Source organism: Malus sylvestris, chromosome 9 (genome assembly GCF_916048215.2).
Source record: "Malus sylvestris chromosome 9, drMalSylv7.2, whole genome shotgun sequence".
Taxonomy (NCBI): Eukaryota; Viridiplantae; Streptophyta; class Magnoliopsida; order Rosales; family Rosaceae; genus Malus; species Malus sylvestris.
The window spans coordinates 24860811-24883157 of NC_062268.1; the positions used below are offsets into that span (position 1 = coordinate 24860811).

Here is a 22347-nt window from a genome sequence, read left to right on the forward strand (position 1 = left end):
GATAAGATAAGATAGGATAAGATAATGCTCCTCTCCAACTAGGATTCCTCTTTCTTGTTTAATTCCTTGTCTTCCAAGCCTCAACTTTAATTTCTCCATATTTTCGCACATATCTAAACACCAAAAATGTCCAACCCATATGCTATCCAATCCAAATCCAAAACTACTCCAAATTGCTCCATTTGGCTATTTATTGTCATCTTTGCCAACTGGACCTACAATAATCCGAAAATAACTTAAATTACCAAAATAAATGGAAATTAACTAAGTAAATGCAAAGAAATAAGATAACAAAGTCGTATAAATATGCTCCTATCACTCCACCCAGGATATGGATAGTGTTGTATTGCGTACACAACTTGTCATCTCGTGCAGCCCCCAGGAACTTGACACCGTTAACATGGCTACCCGAGAACATTTCAGCATGAATCAGTCTGAACGCTAAGTTATATAACTCTTCACTACAAGCGAGGGAATTTGATGCTTTCAATTGATTTACTTAACATTATACAAAAACATTCCTTGTTAGTTTGAGCAATGAATTAGTACAATATATATGTCTAATACAAAACACTTAAAACTTACATATTCCAGAAACCACTTTGAAAATAATTCACGGTGTTTCTTGGCATATAAATGTGAAGGATGTTCCCGCTTCATCATCACTTCATGCTCATCTAGGTATGCCTTTGTCTCGTCACAATTGTTGAGTACGAATCACTGCGCTACCTCCATGTGCTTTTTGAAAAACAACTTGCCTCGTACTGGATCTCCAAAGGGTCATGCGATTTAGGCAAACACAGAAAGTTTCTCCTTTCTCACACCCTCGTCGTTATTATGTTGAGGATGATTGAAAGTCACATCCACATCTTTTAAATACATTCCACAAAGTGTAAGCGCTTCATATGCCACCTAAGCCTCTATAATTGATCCTTCGAGCTTTGCCCTATTTCATACACTTTTTTCAACTCCATGAGAAGCCTACCAAAATATAAGGATACGATACAAATGAGTAAAATTACAATTAATTATTAATAAACACATGACAAGGATTGTATACCTTTCTAATGGATACATCTATTGATAGTTGACTGGTCCAACAAGCAATGAGTCTTTTGGCAAGTGAATCATCACTTAGATCATACTTGTGAAGAAAGCTAGAGGAAATATCATCTCAAACTTGCATAGGACTTGGACAATGTCATGGCACAACTGATTAAGGTCTGTCTTTAGCAACGATCTTGAAGTCAGTTGCGAAAAAAATCTGGACAACAACATAATAGACTTCACTACATCTTCTGGCAAAAGGTTTCAAATACCAACAAGAAGTAGGTGTTGCAGAACCACATGGTAGTCATAAGTCTTTAGTCCAACGAATTTACCCCCGTCAACGTTCACACAACGTGCAATAATATAAGCATACATATCGGGAAACTGTACAGAGGATAAAATTTTAAAAACTCTTTTTTGTCATTTGGTTTCATTGAAAATACGCAAGATCCCTTCTGGCTTTGTCACTATCCCTATTCATCCATTAGGCACTCCGTATTCCCTTTCAATCCAAATCAAGACGAGCTTTGATCATGTCCTTTGTCTTTCTCTCAATATCTAGAATTGTGCCGACCAATGTGTCAAATACATTTTTCTCAACATGCATAACATTGAGGTTGTGTCTCAATTTTAGTTTTGACCAGTACAATAGCTCAAAAAACATGGACTTGTGCGTTCAGTTCATATGTGCAGAAGGTCTAGTCCTATTTATCATTTTGCTGAACAGAACAAAATCCAAACAGTTAACTTGTTCCAAAATCTCATCTCTGGACCATTCTCTTGGTTTTAGGAGAGGCTCTTTTGTGCCATCAAACTCTTTATCCGCCTCAGGCCACTCATGGTCCCATGGCAACGATCTCTGATGATCAAGATAACAAACTTTCTCAGCGTGCCAAGAAGAAGTTACGTTCTCTTTTCATACTGGGCATGCCATATGATCCTTAGTGCTCCACCCAAAAACCATTGCATATGCAGGAAAATCCTTCACAGTCCACATCACTACTGCCCGCAAGGTGAACATCTTGACAATACACTTATCGTATGTGCATACACCGTTTTCGCATAAATCTTTTAGCTTATCAACCAACGACCTTAAATAAACATCAATAGAGTTACCAAAATCCCCGATTATCGATAAAACCATCATCATGTATTCTTTCTTCATGCACTTCCAAGGCGGCAAATTATACAAAACTAAAAATATTGGTTACATGCTATGGTGTTGGTTTAGAATCTCGAACGGATTGAATTCGTTAGTGGCAAGTCCCAATCTAATTTTCCAAGGATCAGTAGCAAAATCGAAGACCCTTCGATCAAACTATTTCCATACCTCCCCATCTGTAGGATGCCTCATCACATCGTCATCTACTCATTTTTCCTTATGCCATTTCTTGTCAGTGGCAATATGCATTGACATAGACAATCACTGCAACCGAAGCTTCAAAGGCAAATAATGGATAACTTTCTATGGAATCTTCGTTGTTCTATTTTGAGATGTCATTTTGAACCTTGACTCATTGCATACAGTGCATTTATCCAACGCTTTATTCTCCTTAGATAACAATATACAATTATTTTTGCAAGCATGAATTTTTTTCATAACCCAATCCAAGACCATTCAACATCTTTTGCGCATTTCTATGGTCTTTCAGCAAACTACTGTCCTTTGGAAGCATTCTCTTGAAAACCCTCAAAAAGTAATCAAAACACCAACTCGACATATGATACTTTATTTTGCTGTGCATCAGTTCCACAATGGCTATGAGAATCGAAAGCCTTCGCACCTCGGGTACAATTCTTTGGCACATTTTAGTAGTTATTCAGATTGTTCGAATTCTCCAATCTCCATTGGTGTAGGCACGTCATCTTCACCTTCCTGATTGGTTTGTGTCAGTGCAAATGGAAATGTGTCATTTAAAATTTCCATAACTTGTTCGATAGTGGGAATGTAAATGAATACAAAGGCCAACTACTAGCATATTTCTTTGGAATGGCGCGGGTTGAATACCGTGATCGGTATTTAGGTCTTCCGGTGTTTGTAGGTAAGTCAAGAAAGCTACGCTTGCGTATTTGAATGATAAACTATGGAAGACGCTAAATAGGTGGCGAGGAAATTTGCTGAGCAATGTTAGCAATGAGATTTTGATAAAAACGGTGGCCCAAGCGGTACCAATCTACACAATGCACACATTTCTTCTCCCCAAAACCCTCTGTGAAGAGTTAAATATAATTGTTGCCCAGTTTTGGTGGGGCATGAAGCAGGAAAGCTGAAAATACATTGGGTAAGTTAGAGGAAATGTGTAAACCCAAAGGTGAAGAAGGGTTGGGGTTTAAAGATTTATATGCTTTCAACTTGGCATTACTTGTCAAGCAGCGGTGGAGGTTCATACAAAATCCCTCCTCACTTGCTGCTAGGTTATTAAAGCACAATACTTCCCTTCTACTGACTTCTTACAAGCACTGGTGAAGAAAATGCATCTTACATTTGGAGAAGCATTGTTGAAGCCCGACTAATCATTCGTAAAGGGTTTAAATGGCAGGTGGGAAATGGGCTCAAGGTCAAAATATGGGGTGATAGCTGGATACTGAGAGAATATTTTTTTTTTAAGGTTTTAAGCCCCATTCCGCAAGGGTGGAAACATGATTTAACAATACAGAGTTAGATGGCAGACTTGGAGAGGCCTACTTAACAATACAGAGTTAGGTGGCAGACTTAGAGAGGCCTACTTGGAATGAGGGGTTAATTCGGAATTTTTTCTTGGAGGAGGAAGTCGAATTAATTTTAAGCATCCCATTGAGCCTATTCCAACCACCTAATTCCTTGATATGGATTGCAAAAAAGAATGGAGAATTCACGACCAAAAGTGCCTATCATGTGGCAAGATCGTGTAGCGAAGTGTGTGGTGATTTTCCTAGTGGTTCTCACTTGAATCCTGATATTAAGTTTTTATGGAAAACTCTTTGCCGAAGTGCCTGGCAAAGTTAAGATTGGCGTTTGGACCGACACGAGTGAATTTGATGCAGCGTAGGGTCTTAACAGAGGCAAAATGTTTGTTTTGTGACAAAGAACCAGATACGGTAGAACATGCCTTGCTGGATTGTCCTCACTCAAGATCCATATGGTTAACATGTGTGCTGGGACTTAGAACAGGCCGTGACCGACATGATGGACTGAGAAAATGGCTATCGAGGTTGGCGTCTTCTTTAGCAAATAATAGGTTTGACTTGGTGTTGGTTCTTCTGTGGAGCATATGGACGGACAGAAATGCATATTTATGGAAAGGGTGTGGCAATGAATTCAATTGATATTCAATGCAAAGCCCAAGCTTGGGTTTATGAGTTTAAGAAATGGCATGGGAAACATAGCTGCAAAAAAGTCAGTACACCCCAAAAGTGGAGGAAACCTGGAGCGAGATGGATGTAGGCCAACTTTGATGGGGCATGGGACAAGAGGCATGATCACGGCGGTATTGGAGTGGTGGTCCGTGATGCGAATGGAAACTTTGTGGCTGCAATGGCGCAGCACCCTGGAGGAATCAAATCCCCAATGCTGGCAAAGTGTATGGCTGCTCGAGAGGTTGCGGCCTTTGCGCAGCAGTGGGTTAGGGCGCAAGTGGAATTAGAAGGGGATGCTCTACTGGTGGTTGCAGGACTTCAACGGGATTCAGCAGCAAACATGGGTCAGCTTGGTCATGTCCTTGATGATACCCGTCAGCTGATGGATAATATTCCTCATGGGAAGGTTTCATTTTGCAATCGGGAGGCCAATAATGTTGCACATCGCTGGGCTAGGTATAAATTGACTATAACCAATTGTTTAATGTGGTTTAAGGAACCATTGGATTTCATTTTAGATTCTCTATTTGAGGATAGTAATTCCCTTAGACCCGGTTAAATCCCCGGCAAGATTTTTATCGAGGCCCTTAACATGCACCCCAATCTTAGCATTGTACGTATTCCCTCATTATTAATTAATATCGTACTTCTTCTAAAAGAAGTTGTGAAATGCGAGGTCTAACAGTAACATGTGTGGTGATGAGATTTCTATTAAAGGCATTATATCCACCTCTAGCGAGATTTTTGATCGATTTGAAGGAAGAGATGAGGATTTTTTTTTTTTTTTTTTTTTTTTTTTTTTGGAATCGATTTGTAGTAAGAGATGGAAACTGAACCTGATTATCATTGACATTGACCAAAAAAAGAAAAAACAAATAGGAAATTATTATACACCCCTATGTCAACATATTTTCTTTTTTAATTCCCCAAACACCCGTACGCCTATGCAGGGCAAACACAGCAGATAATTTCAAAGTTGCAGTCCAATATAAAATTTCACTTAATTTCAGGGGGCAAAGTGCAACTAACGCTAATTAAAAGCAACATCTTGACATTCAAGTCAACTAGCATTCCTTGTTGGTATAGCCATCCAATTGTGCTTTCAGCAACGCAGAAAAGAAATAAATTCCTTGCTGGTGCTTTCGGCAATTCAACTGGGTTTTCCACAACGGAACCTGCGGTGGTGTTCCGAGGGGGAGGGGCGCTCCATGACGGGAGGAAAATGGCAGCTGAGTTTGTAGATCAAGCAGCAAAAGAGGAACTTGAAGCGGAGTTTTTACTTGGGCTCTGCTGGTAAGTGAAGAATCAGCTTTTTCAGAATTTGGTTGGTTTGGTATACAGTCAATTTCTTTTTGTTCTTAAGCATTGAATTATTTAATTTCTTCTTCTAAGCATTGAATGATCTAAATTTGCATTAAGAAATTAAATAAAAAGAAAGATAAAATGGAGCAACAAAACTACCACTTGCTCTGTGTACATGGATTGGTGCATCCCATCTTGTTTTGTTGTCCTTGATTCATTAGACAAGCGGAATTCGAGGAGCTAAAGCGGATTGTAGCTCCCATGGAGAAAATTTTAGTTGTGACGGCAATGTGTAAATCTACGCAATGTTTTAGCAACTCCGGCACCGGAGATGCTGTTTTTATTATGTACCCGCTCTTTATTACCGTCACCATCACAATTTAGAGCATGAGCGGTGACTGAGAGTGTTAAAACTGGTGGTAGTGCCCCATTTAACACCCCAGCACCATATGGACTCTTATCGTTTGGTAATATGTTATTTTGTATAATTCGGTTTTGTAATTACAACCAAGGGGAGCTGATAATTTTGGTTTATTGGCAGAAAAGTGATGGTCTAGGGGAAAACATTGGTTGTATCTGTCAGTTCCACGCCTTCATCTGCAGCTGCTACACCTTTCAGACAATAGCAATAGTCAACCTCAATGGATTCGAAGAAATCCATGCCCAAGTTGCTCGATCTTTTGAAAAGAGCCAAGGCTGTGGTCAAGGACCCTGAGGCAGTTGGACTCTTGGGACTTGAAGAGAAGCTTCTCCAAATGGAAAATAAAGAGTTGCTACCCAAAGTGAAGCTCTTTGATCAAACTTTGTCGAAGCAATTCACTGCCCTAGAACGCGGACTTGGAAAGATTATCTTGGGAGCTGAAATCACTTCCATGAGCGAAAAGGATATGAAGAACACCCTAGATCTCATGAAAGAAAGTGTCGATCAGATATTTAAAGACACAATCCCTCTAGTGGAGAGAATGACCGCCCCAGGACCCATTTCAGAGCCACAGGTGCATCGGTCTAAGGTCGATCAGTCAGGACTAGATCAGAAGATGTCACAAGAGTGGTCACAACTGGGCCTGGCGGATAAAATTTATGAGACTCCTGCCATGGCTAAAACAAGGAGGACTTACGAAGATCTTGAAAGCATGGATTTGAAGCTGTGCTTCCTCTCTTTCTCAATATTCCCGGATGGTTCCGTGATGAAGAAGAGGCCTCTGATTTACTGGTGGATTGGCGAGGGCTTCATCACGTCCACCCAACATAAGACAGCAGAAGAGGTAGGAGAAGATATATTTGAAAAACTTATGAGAAAGGGCTTGATTAATAAAACTGGCTCAAAGGCATCCTCCTGTCCGTTTGTAAAGAGTTGTGCATTGAACCCTTGGATACGTCGTATGTTGGTCTCCTTGGCCAGCAAAGCTAGGCTGTTTCACTTTGATTCAGAATGGCGAAGAATGCCATCTTATGATACCTTAACCTGTAGGCGTGCATGCTTAGTTTATAATAATCAAATTCGTCAGGGTGATGATGGCCCAAGGGTGGACGATCTGTTGACTGTATTCAATGTCAATGTGCAATATCTTGGTTTGAAAAGAGAATGGCTTAATAAGTTGAAGAAGGTTGCGGTTCTTCAGCTTGGGCGCTGGCAGGACTCGGCTACGCATCATATTGAGGTGGATGATGAAGACTTTGTGAACCAAGAAGATGTGGGATTTCTAAAAGGTTTGGGGACTCAGAATAAGCACTTGAAGTATCTTAGCCTCAGAGGAATATCAAGAATTACCCAACTCCCTTCTTCTATCCTTAATCTTATAAGCCTTGAGATTCTGGATCTTCGAGCATGTCACAACTTAGAGACGATGCCTTCAGATATCTCCGCATTAAGGAAGCTCACCCATTTGGATATGTCGGAGTGCTACTTGCTTGAACGCATGCCAAAAGGGCTTGACAAACTCTCTTCGCTCCAAGTTCTGAAAGGTTTTCTCCTAGGGCCTTCGAAAAATAGTCCCTGTAAACTTGGTGATCTCGCCAAGTTGAAGAATTTAAAGCGGCTCAGTATACACATGGGGAATGAGTCTGAAGTTCAAAAGGGGGAACTCAACAAGTTGAAGGACATTTCATCTCTTTGCCGCCTTAAAATATCTTGGGGTTTGGTTTCTTCCGAGTTAAAAGACCAAATTGCCAATGAATTCTCATTTCCGCCGCCGAATTTGGAAAAATTGGACCTCCAAGGTATCCCCCTAGAGCACGTACCAAGATGGCTGAACCCGGGACAACTCGGAAATTTAAAGAAGCTGTACATAAGGGGTGGAGAACTTTCCAGCTTAGATCATGGGGTGACTGGTGCTGTGTGGAAGGTAGAAATCTTGCGTCTCAAGTACTTGAAGAAATGGGACAAAGATTGGCAAAAGTTGAAGGGGTCTTTTCCTCATCTGCAGCACTGGGATGTAGAGGAGGCCCACTGTTGCGAGATTAAAAAGGACGTAAGATGAAGAAATCGGTTTGGAGTGAAGCTGAAGGCTAGGGAGTACGTAATTTAACGATACGATCCAGGTTGTCAAATCTATTTTCTACTCTTGAGTAGTTGATTGTTGTTCTACTGTCTCAGCAACTTTGTTGTCAAGTTCATAAACAATGTCTTTAGGCTAAGTTTGGGCCAAGGATTTCCAATTCCCCGGGGGATTGATGCCAAGTTAGCAGGTGGTGGAGCACAAAATCTTAGATAACACAAGTTGGCGGTGTTAGCATCGTCGTCGTGAAACTGTGAAAATGAGAGGCCTTGGTGGTGTTGTTACTCTTAAATTCTTAATCTAGCTTTGTACGTCTTAATCGTTCATATATGTAATCTAACGCTCATAATTAGTCATGAAACTCTGATTAGTGCAGATCATGCATGTTGGGTACAGTTTTCCATGAAAGCTGTTTTTGAGCAATTATTTGGTAATAGACTCTAAAGGGTTTTTCTAGACGATTGTCTTACCTAACTACTTAAAAAGTATCACAAAAACTAGGCTTCTGTTTCAACTGACTAGCCACCGAAAACTAATTAGTAGACTTGCACTTATCTAAATTCAACTTAATTTTATACACAGACACCAGACACTTGAGGCACACTCACACAAATTTTCAATATTTTTGGAGTTAATTTCTATTTTAATTAAATCCAACAAAAACAGGACATGAACAAAGTAAATAGCTCGAAAATATAAGGAACTAACTAAGAAAAGACAAAGTGAATTTGAACAGTTCAAATATACTGCAGATCATCTACAAGAACCTTGAAAACAGTTATGTGGAAAGAGAGGTATGAACATGGTTACGAAAGCTAGAACCACCCGCCGAAATCAATTTTCGGGTTAACAAAGTGGAAACTAGCATTTACTATCATATAAAACCGTCGATTGATTCTCTCTATCGTGACTCATTCACTGTTTCCGTCGACACCACATGTACATCATAATGTTCAATCATCCCTTGTTCAATCTTTTAATAGGGGACAAAAGAGAGAGGAATGAAGGCACCTTGTTTGAAGTCACGGTAAACAGCCTTTAAAACCCTTTTCCAACTCTTGTGCATCCAAGTTCTTCCCTATGAAAACGATCCTGTTTGTTCTTTGGCTCGTTGGGGCCCCACAGCCGATCAGGTGAGCCTTGGAATATATCATGGACTCCCTGTTACCCAATGGAAAAACATTATTACAAAAATATACACAAACAAAGATAAACATTGACCAAATTTGTTCAGAACTGCATATCTAGCTTCTTTATCAGAATCATCACCAACTAAGAACTTTGGCATGCAAGAAGAGTATCATGAGTAAACAATAATGGCATGATTCAACAAATGCGTTAAAAAAAACGTCAACATTAGCAGCTTCTCTTCCCCAACCTAAATTGAACCCTTCCACGACAAACTCCCACTCCCATTCTACTTGGTAATTTATTTACAAGTGACAATTGACCATTACTAATAAAGCATTCAGGTTAAAGTATAACATAAGACAAAAACAATGCTTACCGGGGACCAAGGTTTCAGAAATTCAAACTTTAAATTGTCCTCACAGGCAATGCTCGGGATAAAGAAAACGCGATGCTTATTTCGATGAGATTCTCCTACCAATTATCTCAATTTCAAATATATAAGTAAATGATTATAACACTCGACGGACTACTCACCTGGAAGACAATCTCTCATTCATTCCTTGAACAGATAGTAGACCTTTCATGCGATATATGTCCTCGCTTCGTTCCAACAACAGCGTACCAAGCCATATGTTAGGCTGAATTAAATTACGATGAAATCAGTAGTCTTTGCCAGGTTTTCTTTCATACATTCCAGAAAAAGACACTAAATGCAACTGGCCATTAAATGTGTACTTGTGTCATCAAAGGCAACAGGTAAACCAAAAGACAAAGTAGGCAATTATCATATATATTGCAAAATCAGACGAAACACAAATCCAAACTTTTCAAGATCTAGGCTCCCTTCACAAACCATGCTGATAGAAGAAACACCAGGATCATGAACATGATCATGGGATCTGCATATCCATGTCAAACGTGTGGATATTATTCCATAAATCCATATAAAAGTAGTAGTAATGTCAAATTACAATTTTTGTGCAAGATCGGAACTCGTACAACAACAACAACAACAACAACAAAGCCTTTTCCCACTAAGTGGGGTCAGCTATATGAATCCTAGAACGCCATTGCGCTCGGTTTTGTGTCAAGTCCTCCGTTAGATCCAAGTACTCTAAGTCTTTTCTTAGGGTCTCTTCCAAAGTTTTCCTAGGTCTTCCTCTACCCCTTCGGCCTTGAACCTCTATCCCGTAGTCACATCTTCGAACCGGAACGTCAGTAGGCCTTCTTTGCACCTGTCCAAACCCATTTTGTGTACATGTTGATGCTTCACCGCCCAACATTCTGTGCCATACAGCATCGCCGGCCTTATTGTCGTCCTATAAAATTTTCCCTTGAGCTTCAGTGGCCTACGACGGTCACACAACACGCCGGATGCACTCTTCCACTTCATCCATCCAGCTTGTATTCTATGGTTGAGATCTCCATCTAATTATCCGTTCTTTTGCAAGATAGATCCTAGGTAGCGAAAACGGCCGCTCTTTGGTATTTCTTGATCTCCGATCCTCACCCCTAACTCATTTTGGCCTCCATTTGCACTGAACTTGCACTCCATATATTTTGTCTTTGATCAACTTAGGCGAAGACCTTTAGATTCCAACACTTCTCTTCAAAGGTTAAGCTTCGCATTTACCCCTCCTGAGTTTCATCTATCAACACTATATCGTTTGCGAAAAGCATACACCAAGGAATATCATCTTGAATATGTCCTGTTAACTCATCCATTACCAACGCAAAAAGGTAATGACTTAAGGATTGTTGATGCACAAAATCAGTGAGGACTTTGATACAACAGAAAGTATTAAGTTTGTGATCTTCGCTAGATTGCTCTGGTCATTAGTGTGGATAAGTATGTAAATGGATAGAGACAGGAAAGCAAACACAAGATGTACGTGGTTCACCCAGGTTGGCTACGTCCACGGAGTAGAGGAGTTCTCATTAATTGTGAAGGGTTTACACAAGTACATAGGTTCAAGCTCTCCTTTAGTGAGTACAAGTGAATGATTTAGTACAAATGACATTAGGAAATATTGTGGGAGAATGATCTCGTAATCACGAAACTTCTAAGTACCGAAATGTGGTATCGTCTTCACTTGCCTTATCTGTCTCATAGGTAGATGTGGCATCTTCTCTGAAAGTACTCTTCCTCCATCTAGGGGTGGTATGTTTAACTAGTGGAGATGCACAAGGTAATGTATCAATTTCACTTGAAGCTTACTTGTAGTTTCAGGTTTGGTCAAGCACGATACAAACCATGTAGTAGGAGTCTCCCAAGTCGCCGAGCTAGGAGATCTGCTGAAAGAGGTGACAGACAAGGTAAGCAATCAGAGCTCCAAGCAATCAGTCCTAGATCAGAAGTTTGATTTCGAGTTCCGGCTGATTGTTCTCATTCTCCCTATCTTACGGGCAGCATAAAGGATAAAGAGAAGAAAAGGAGAATAGATGATATGAGATACTTTTGCTTTTGAAGAAGTAACTTTCCACAAGCTTATTCTTGAACTGGGCTGGAGGGTTTTCTGGTTTCCTCCAGAGTATAAGGCCGACTGAAGAATTTGAGGGTCAAAACAAGTCCATCAAATCTAAAGTACGTTCGACCCTGCTGATATGGGATACTTTTGCTGTTGACAAAGTAGTGGATGTATCGGCACGTGTTCTGTTACGCTTGTCTCCACATGCTTCCTTGTATCCTTCTCACTTTCCCTATTTGTTCCTCAAGCAGATGTTGTATCTTCTCTGGAAGCATAAGATGTTGAAGATGAGTACTCGAGAGCAATGCTAGGTAAGTAATCAGGTAAGGGGTTCCAGGCAGTCAGTTCCTGACTGGAAGCTTGATTCCAAGTGCTGACTAATTGCTCTCTTTCTCCTTGTCTTGGAGGTAAGAACAAGGCCAAAGGAAAAGACAGGGAAAAAGCATGATATGGGATACTCTTGCTTTTAACCCTGATGATAGACCTGTAAACGGGTCAGATTTATTGGGTTTGGGTCGGGTTGAACCCGACCTGTTAAGTTAACGGGTCACCCGAACCCGACCGGTTAAGCTAACGGGTCACCCGAACCCGACCCATTAAGCTAACGGGTCATCCGTTTCACCCGTTAACAATTATTTTTATTTTTATTTTTTGCATAAAGTTTATTTTTTGTCATTAAGATTTTACTAAAATTACTAAAATATCCTCAACTAACGGGTGCTAACGGGTGTTAACGGGTCCTAACGGGTTGACCCAAAGTGACCCGTTATTTAACGGGTTGTTAACGGGTTCACCCGTTAACGACCCGACCCGTTAAGCATCCACCCAAATACAAATATTAACGGGTTGGGTCGGGTCGGGTTAACGGGTTGGGTCCAAAATGCCAGGCCTACCTGATGATATAAGATATTCTTACTCTGGTGTAGCTTGTTCGCAGAGGTATTATCGGGGGGAAAGAAAGCTGAGTATTTCGAGAGGCTTGGTTGGGAGTGCCCTCTCAGATATGAGGAAGGATTGAGCATTTTTGCACGTCTGCCTGTCCGTTGAGGATGAAGGTCGACATATATAGGAGTCTCCCTAACAACAAGTAGTAATGTTATTCCTTTACCCTGCTTGGTCATAGCACGGTAGTGGGAGCTGCCAGCTTCACGTGTGTCAGAGCACTTTGAAAAAGTGGTTTGTGGTATCTGGAAAGCTGATGTTGCGTGTGAAGATTACAGACAAGCTTTATCCAAGGAAATTTGGCTCTCGAAGTTCAGAAGCGGTGCCTCTTCGATTTTCGAACAAGCAATCCTGTCGAGGATCTGGCTCTCGAGATTCGGAGAACGGTGCCTCTTCGATTTTTGAGAGAGCAATCCTGCTGGGAGTCTGGCTCTCGAGATTCGAAGAGCGGTGTCTCTTCGATTTTTGAGAAAGTAATCATGTTGGGAGTCTGGCTCTCAAGATTCGGAGGACGGTGCCTCTTCAATTTTGGAGCAAGCAATCTTGTTGGGAGTGTTTTCTCGAATGTGAGTAAAGGTTGGGCATGTTTGCTAGTCTACCTTGCCACGGAGCACAGAGGTTGACACACAAGGACTTTCCAATTATCCAGCAGTGGTGCTGTTCCTTTACCCTTGTGGGCAATCATATGGTAGCTAGACCTTCAAAATTTATGTGTCTAAACTTTGTTAGTGCTGTTTCTTTGCTATTCTTTTACCCTTCTTGGTTATAGCGATGTAGTGAGAGCTGCAAGCTTCACGTGTCTAAACTTTGTCAAAGATCTTTGGCAAAGTTATCTGTGGTACCCATGAGCTGATAGTGCGTGTGGAAAGTGGATGAATGAACAGTAAAATTCACGTGCTTTCTACTTCACCAGAAACCTTCAACAGAATGCCCGTAATTTCAGCAAAGCTGAGTGTGCATGTGACAGGTGTTGACAAGGCTGAAAAAAGCAGGTGCCTCTTCGATTTCTGAGATCAGCCCTCGTGGTTTCTGAGCAGCCCAGCTTTTGAGAAAGCAAGCGCCTCTTCGATTTCTGAGATCATCCTTCGTGGTCTTTGAGCAGCCCAGCTTTTGAGAAAGCAAACGCCTCTTCGATTTCTGAGATCGACCTTCGTGGTCTCTGAGTAGCCCAGCTTTTGAGAAAGCAAACGCCTCTTCGATTTCTGAAGCTCCGTTGAGTGCAGAATTTTATAAAGGCTGGCATTAAGTTCCAAAGCACACTTGAATCTTCACCAGTAGAAGCTCCCTTCTTGCACTTCTAAGATCTTGATTTGTCCGACCTCTTCTCTCTTCAACACCTTTGAAAATGTCTGGCCCCTCCGACCGTCGTTTTGACTTGAACCTTGTTGAAGAGGCAGCCACGCTTTCTCCAGACAACATATGGCGCCCATCCTTCTTATCCCCTACCGGTCCTCTTACCGTTGGGGATTCTGTGATGAAGAATGATATGACCGCTGCGGTGGTGGCCAGGAACCTTCTCACTCCCAAAGATAACAGACTACTTTCCAAACGGTCTGATGAGTTGGCTGTTAAAGATTCTCTGGCTCTGAGTGTTCAGTGTGCAGGTTCTGTGTCTAATATAGCCCAGCGCCTATTTGCTCGAACCCGCTAAGTTGAATCATTGGCGGCTGAAGTGATGAGTCTCAAACAGGAGATTAGAGGGCTCAAGCATAAGAATAAACAGTTGCACCGGCTCGCACATGACTATGCTACGAACATGAAGAGGAAGCTTGACCAGATGAAGGAATCTAATGGTCAGGTTTTACTTGATTATCAGCGGTTTGTGGATTTGTTCCAAAGGCATTATTGTCTTCGTCTTCTGGGGCTGTACCGCGTAATGAAGTTCCAAATGATCAACCTCCGATGCCTCCTCCTTCTAAGGTTCTGTCCAGTACTGAGGCTCCGTTGAGTGCAGATTTTTATAGAGGCTGGCATTAAGTTCCAAAGCACACTTGAATCTTCACCAGTAGAAGCTCCCTTCTTGCACTGGGGCTCTACCGACTGCTGAGACTTCTCCTAAGCAACCTTTGTGAAGGCTTCCCCTTGTTTGTTTATTTTGACTCATGTATATGTACATATTTGTAACTTATTGAAGATATCAATAAATAAGTTTTGCTTCATTTCAACGTATTGTGTTAAATACACCAAAGCCTTCTTCACTGAGTAGGGTCGGCTATATGAATCTTAGAACGCCATTGTGCTCGGTCCTGTGTCATGTCCTCTGTTAGATCCAAATACTCTAAGTCTTTTCTTAGAGTCTCTTCCAAAGTTTTCCTAGGTCTTCCTCTACCCCTTCGGCCATGAACCTCTGTCCCGTAGTCGCATATTCTAACCGAATCATCAGTAGGCCTTCTTTGCACATGTCCAAACCACCATAACCGATTCTCTCAGCTTTCCTACAATTTCGGCTACTCCTACTTTACCTCGGATATCCTCATTCCTAATCTTATCCTTTCTCGTGTGCCCACACATCCAACGAAGCATCCTCATCTCCGCTACACCCATTTTATGTACGTGTTGATGCTTCACCGCCCAACATTCTGTGCCATACAACATATCTGGCCTTATTGCCGTCCTATAAAATTTTTCCTTGAGCTTCAGTGGCATACGACGGTCACACAACACGCCAGATGCACTCTTCCACTTCATCCATCCAGCTTGTATTCTATGGTTGAGATCTCCATCTAATTCTCCATTCTTTTGCAAGATAGATCCTAAGTAGCGAAAACGATCGCTCTTTGGTATTTCCTGATCTCCGATCCTCACCCCTAACTCATTTTGGCCTCCATTTGCAGTGAACTTGCACTCCATATATTCTATCTTTGATCGACTTAGGCGAAGACCTTTAGATTCCAACACTTCTCTCCAAAGGTTAAGCTTCGCATTTACCCCTTCCTGAGTTTCATCTATCAACACTATATCGTCTGCGAAAAGCATACACCAAGGAATATCATCTTGAATATGTCCTGTTAACTCATCCATTACCAACGCAAAAAGGTAAGGACTTAAGGATGAGCCTTAATGTAATCCTACAGTTATGGGGAAGCTTTCCGTTTGTCCTTCATGAGTTCTTACGGCAGTCTTTACTCCTTCATACATATCCTTTATAGCTTGGATATATGATACCCGTACTCCTTTCTTCTTTAAAATCCTCCAAAGAATGTCTCTTGGGACCCTATCATACGATTTTTCCAAATCTATAAAGACCATGTGTAAATCCTTTTTCCCATCTCTATATCTTTCCATCAATCTTCATAAGAGATAGATTGTCTCCATGGTTGAGCGCCCTGGTATGAACCCGAATTGGTTGTCCGAAACCCGTGTCTCTTGCCTCAATCTATGCTCAATGACTCTCTCCCAGAGCTTCATTGTATGACTCATTAGCTTAATACCCCTATAGTTCATGCAATTTTGTACGTCGCCCTTATTCTTGTAGATAGGCACCAAAGTGCTCTTTCGCCACTCATTTGGCATCTTCTTCATTTTCAGAATCCTATTGAAAAGGTCAGTGAGCCATGCTATACCTGTCTCTCCCAAGACTTTCCACACTTCGATCCGTATATCATCTGGGCCCACTGCTTTTCTATGCTTCATCTTCTTCAAAGCTACAACCACTTTCTTCCTTCCTGATTCGACGATAAAATGAGTAGTTTTTACACTCTTCTGAGTTACTCAACTCCCCTAAAGAAGTACTCCTTTCATGTCCTTCATTGAAAACATTATGAAAATAACCTCTCCATTTGTCTTTGACCGCGTTCTCTGTAGCAAGAACCTTTCCATCCTCATCCTTTATGCACCTCACTTGGTTTAGGTCCCTTGTCTTCTTTTCCCTTGCTCTAGCTAGTTTATAGATATCCAACTCTCCTTCTTTGGTATCTAGTCGCTTATACATATTGTCATAAGCCGCTAACTTAGCTTCTCTCACAGCTTTCTTCGCCTCTTGCTTCACTCTTCTCTACCTTTCACCATTTTCATCGGTCATGTCCTTGTATAAGGCTTTACAACATTCCTTCTTAGCCTTCACCTTTGTTTGTACCTCCTCATTCCACCACCAAGATTCCTTTTGGTGTGGAGCAAAGCCCTTGGACTCTCCTAATACCTCTTTTGCTACTTTTCGGATACAACTAGCCATGGAATCCCACCTTTGGCTAGCTTCCCCCTCTCTATCCCACCCACACTGGGTGATTACTTTCTCTTTGAAAATGGCTTGTTTTTCTCCTTTTAGATTCCACCATCTAGTCCTTGGGTACTATCGGAACTCGTAAAGCAAAAAAAAATATTATCCAACTGGAAACCAAACTAAAGCAACAATATGAGTAACCATGTCAAAAAGCAAATAAAATAAACTATTATCTATTTGAACCAAGAAATGCAAAATGCATGAGAGAAAATATAGGATAACTGGAGTAGGAGGGAAAAGGGTGAGCTGCTGAGCAGTTAAGGCAGTATAGTAAAATCTATCCTCAGTACTTGCTACCTTTCTTACAGGAATAAAACAGGGAAAAAATGGTAAATAAATTGACAGGGAGAAAGAGAAAACTTAAGATATCTAAATGGGGCAAAGTAGACAGAAAAGTTGTGCTATTTGGACAAGAACTCAACTATGTTTAGTTCCTTAAACCTTTCTTAGTGCCATTTCCACAAGGACTGAAACCGCAACACTCACAGATTTAGGGATGCTGGTGCAATTTGGAGGCACTTATGTCATTTTGCTCTTTGCAGTTAAAATTTCTACCCAAGGCAGAAAAAGAGACATTTAATAATCACTTCTTAAGAACTCCAAGTTACCTCAACATACACAACAAAAAAGGCAACAATAACAACAATAAGCTGCAAAATCCGAGCCTCATACCTCGTTCTCAATCACCGCAATTCGCTTCCCGTGCTCCGCAGTCAATATATGGTTAAGCAATGTCGTCTGCAATTCCATTTCACAAGTGCATTTCAGTAAACAATGAAGATTAATGCGGCATTCAAACAATGAAACTCCAATCAAAACCGGCCATAAATTACCAAAAGAACATCGAACCTTTCCGGAGCCCAGAAATCCGGTGATTATGGTGGCGGGGATACGATTATCAGGCTCAATCTGGGTCAAAACATCGGAGCTTTCGCTTTGCGACGTCGTTGTACTGCTCGCAGCCGCAGTGAACCTTCTATAGCCTCGGTTGGGTTTGGCGACGAGAGCTCGGCAAAACGACGACGTCGAGTAGCGTAGGGTTTGGGAATGTGGGAAAGTCCTCGGTCTCCACGTCAGGGGGAATAGGGCCGCTTCGGCTCCAACCCAGGGGAGTTGGGTCGAGCGGCGAGAAGTTAGGCCGATAAGGGTCGTGGTGAGGTCCGCCGAGATGGAAGCCATGGGAGTGGAACAGCGTCGCTCTGGTAGTGGGGTTCAAAGAGAGGAGGAGGTGAAGGGTTTATGTGAGGTTTGAAGAGTGAAGAGGTGATAGACAGACTAGCACGGCCAAAATGGTAGTTTTGGATTGTTCTATGTTCCGCAATTATCTGCCAATCAGAGCCCCACGCGCTACATTTTCTTTTGTTTCTCTTTTGGGCGGTTTTTTATTTTATTTTATTTTATAACAAACAATATGATTTATGCTAATGTAAAAATATCGATATATTAAAAAAATATATATTATTACACTAAGAAAAGACGGTGGCCTTAGCTTCACAATTGGTTAGTAATAATACTGACACACCCCAACCCGAATCAGGGCATGTTGGTCGTCACGTGAAGGTGACATAACCATATGCACAGTGCAGAAGCAATAATGATAATAGAGAATACGAATAAATGAAAACCAATTCATAAGAGTACTAGATAAGACAAGTTCTATAATATGTGTGAATACACAATCAAAGCATAAATAGCCTAAGTTCAGTCCAGAAAACAAGTAATAATTAAACGACACCCAAAGATGCCCTACATTTGTGATAGTCTGTCAGAACCTCCAATCAATCCTTGTGAGCCATCAACGAACAAGCTTATCTAAAACCTAGAGGGGCACAAAACAGAAAGTGTGAGTGGGAAAAAATAAAGCTTTTCAAACCATTTCATTTATCAAATACTCTAACCCTTGTCGTAAAACATGTATAACTTTCCCATAAATGGAATATAAATAAATAAATATATATATCAATTCATGATTCATATATCCATATTCATAAGTTGCCATTCCAAAATATAAAACAGAATAAGTAACTAAGGTGAAATTAAATTCATGGAAAATAACATATTAGCCGGAACCCCTCCAGCGATCTGTATGGCTGAATTCATAGCTCATTAGTCAATCTAGCCGGAGTCACCGCAAGTGACCTATACGGCACTACACTGCACATGAGTCAGAACCACTGTAAAGGTCCGTACGACAAGACTGGGTGTGATATAGTTATGCTCAATGCTACGTTCTCATGATAGATGTGCAATAAATCGCTAGTCACCTACGAGTCAGAACCACTTATAATGGTCTGTACGACAAGACTATGCACCTAAATTGGATCCAATGTGAGCATATGGTGCGGGAGGTGACATCATAAACAGGCATGTACCATATCTCTGACTAAATCACAATCACCCAAGGTGCAGGTTTATGAGCTCTCAATCACGTCTCACATTATCAATATCTCATATAACAAAACATAACTCACCTGGTACTTACCTGAGCGTCCACAACACCAATTCATATTATGCATCATATACTAATTCATATGCTGAATATAAATTTATATGCATGACATTTCAAAGCATACTTTCATTTAAACACATTTTCTAGGAAAATATCAAATATATAAATGTATGCTGAAAACCAAAAGCCCACTCATTGGTATGTCGAAGGGTCGTAGCCCCCGAGCCGTTCTTGTCTACGCTCGTCCTCGGGATAGGACTCCCCTATATGCGAAACTACTAAATAAACGTTAATTAAAGCACATAGACAAAACTAGTTAATAACTTCTCTTACATTGCTCAAATGGGATGTTTGAATATATCAACGTGATCTACACAACCTCATGAACATCCCCATATTTTTAGAAAAAATTTCCGACCACCCACGCGCAGCCATGCACCGGCGGAGGCACGGCAACATGCGCGACCATGCGCAGGGAATCCTAACGGAATCCCTAACTGCCATTAGGAATATTTCGTCAAAATAAAGGAATATTCCGTCCAAATTACCTACCCTTTGTTAGGAATATTCCGTCAACTTTGACAGAATATTCTTCTTTATTCTCCGGTGAACCTCGCTGGTCGCTACTGTCGCCGGAAAACTAGAAAATGTTTAAACCTTCATTTCTCTTCCATTTCTCAACCAAATTTTATGAAATCTTAACCAAAATGAAGCTTAGGACTAGAAGAACACAATCTTACCAATTTCAAGCTCCAAAAATCACGAGATCTCGCCGGAGAAAGCATGATGATTCCGGCCAAATTTCAAACTCACCAAACTCGACTTCCCAATGTCCAAAACACTTCGTTTTTCTTCTCCGAGCTTCTTAAGGACGTTCTAAAGCTTCCTAGAGGCTTAAAATCTTATAAAAACTTCACATTTAAGTGTGCATGAACAGTACCTCGAATCTGGGTTCTCGAGTTCTCGGGAAATCGAGGGTTTCACATCCAAAGAAGGGTATGATTGTGATCCTTAGCTTGTCAAGAACTCAAAGACACCAACGTTAGTCTCAATCCGTGAATGATCAAGGGGTTTTGAAACTGGTCCGTACGTTGTACGGAAAATGGAAAGAAACCTGATAGGGAGGAGAGAGAGAGAGAGAGAGTCAACGGGAGAGAGAAAGAGGGAGAGTGGGTGTGTGTCCACGTGGGTCACGTACCAAAACCAACAAAATCTTACTTCTAATTGGGTCCAAGGGTATATAAGTTATTTCGCTGTCGAAAAATAAATATTTCGGGACTGGCTGTCACAAATACAATTCAAATTTGCCTTTGCTGAGAATCGAATCTAAAACCTATCACTTACAAGTAAAGAGAAATATATCACTAGACTATAGTACTATGTGGCATTTTGACCAGTTTATGTTTTTTTGAGAAAATTTGATATAAGTCCAATTTTTGAGCCACTTTTTGAGGGGGACAAGGGCAAGGCAAAGGTAAGGGCATTAGTGCCAACTTATTTGAGGTATCTAGTCTTATGATTGGTGCCAACTTTTTATAATCTTCCTAGATATTGAGAATGCCTTTGTTTTGCGGGAGCATTTATGCTCATCACCATAATTATGGTGTATGTTCATCATGCATCTAAATATTTTGTTATGTGTCATTTCACCTAACTTTAGTTAAGTTTCACATTAAATGTTACTTTTTTAATTGTGAAAAAATATTAACCAAAATTATTTTAAAAGAACACATGTTAGATGATTAAGTGCTTTGTTGGATATCGACTCTGCAAAGCAACGGGACACTCGAAATTTTAATTATAATGGTTACTGTCATTGTTATCTTTACTCTTCACATTCTTGTATGGGAAAGCAGGGTTGACAGGATTGATCTCTGAAGAACTTGAAATTTCACGTTTCAGATTATCGTATCACAAATTCTGGACTTGAGCATATGAAAACGCTGAAGAATTTGAAATCTCTGACATTGGAGTCCTGCAAGGTAACAGAAAACGAAACAAGGAAGCTCCAGTCAAATGACCTTCCAAATCTGGTAAACTCCCGGCCTGAATAGTTCTGGAGGCAATCGAAGTCTGTAACATTAAGCTTCTGGCAGCATGGACAGACAACTGTGTATATGAAAACACTTTGGAAGGAAAACATCTGATAAATTGTGTATATGCTCGGACCGCGGACTTGGGTTTCCAAATGTTTTCAGAATTGTAGGTTTTGTAGTTTGCTCCGTGCTTCATAGGAAGCTTTCTTCCGACATCGAATTGTCATGGAAGAAAATGTGGATAAGATTCCTACGCGCGGTGCTTCCTTGTACGGTATCTACAAAAATGGCATCCTATTGAGTAGTTAGGAGATTTTTGTTGATAGTTTCAGTTTTGTTTCTTAGGCCTGTTTGACATACCGTATAAGGCATCGGATAGTACTAATAATACGAAATACGATGTTTAGTATCTGTTTAGATTAAATAGGCACCGGATTAAATAATCCGGGCTCACCTTTTTTATACGGTCTTCACCCTCTTCCTTATACCGTCCAAAAGCACGGTATAATTTAGTTGGGCTTCTCTCGCTCTCTCCTTCCTCTCCAGACGGCGGTCTCCAGATGCTCTCTCTTCCTCTCCAGATGCTCTCTCTTCCTCTCCAGACGCACTCCTCTCTCGTCTGAATCCCAGGTTCGTCTTCTCAAATTCTTCTTCTTCGTTTGCATCACAGTTCGTCTTTTCATTTTTCTTCTTCTTCTTCCCGAGCTTCTCTCGCTCTCTCCTTCCTCTCCAAACGCTCTATCTTCCTCTCCAGAAGCTCACAATCTCTCTCTCTCTCCCCCCCCCACTCTCTCTCTCCTCACCACTCGCCCCCAACTTTCTCCTCGTCTTTATCGTTAGGTTGCTGCTTTTTTCCGGCTACCCAAAAACCACAGTTCTCCCCCGGTACGCCTCTTTGATTTTGGGTATAAAGTTT

General features: G+C 41.0%; 1 protein-coding gene across 1 annotated transcript; it reads left to right on the forward strand.

Moving 5' to 3' along the window:
* The first annotated feature begins 5446 nt into the window (after nucleotides 1-5446).
* LOC126583812 (disease resistance RPP13-like protein 4) lies at nucleotides 5447-8642 on the forward strand. Its single transcript, XM_050248332.1, has 2 exons — nucleotides 5447-5679; nucleotides 6230-8642. Exon 2 carries the CDS (start codon nucleotides 6330-6332, stop codon nucleotides 8166-8168), a length of 1839 nt encoding a protein of 612 aa, XP_050104289.1. The 5' UTR covers nucleotides 5447-5679; nucleotides 6230-6329; the 3' UTR covers nucleotides 8169-8642.
* Nucleotides 8643-22347: the final 13705 nt, after the last annotated feature.

What these genes read in the sequence shown, in the direction of transcription:
- LOC126583812 (XM_050248332.1), top strand. Translation starts at nt 6,330, where the DNA reads ATGGATTCGAAGAAATCCATGCCCAAGTTGCTCGATCTTTTGAAAAGA.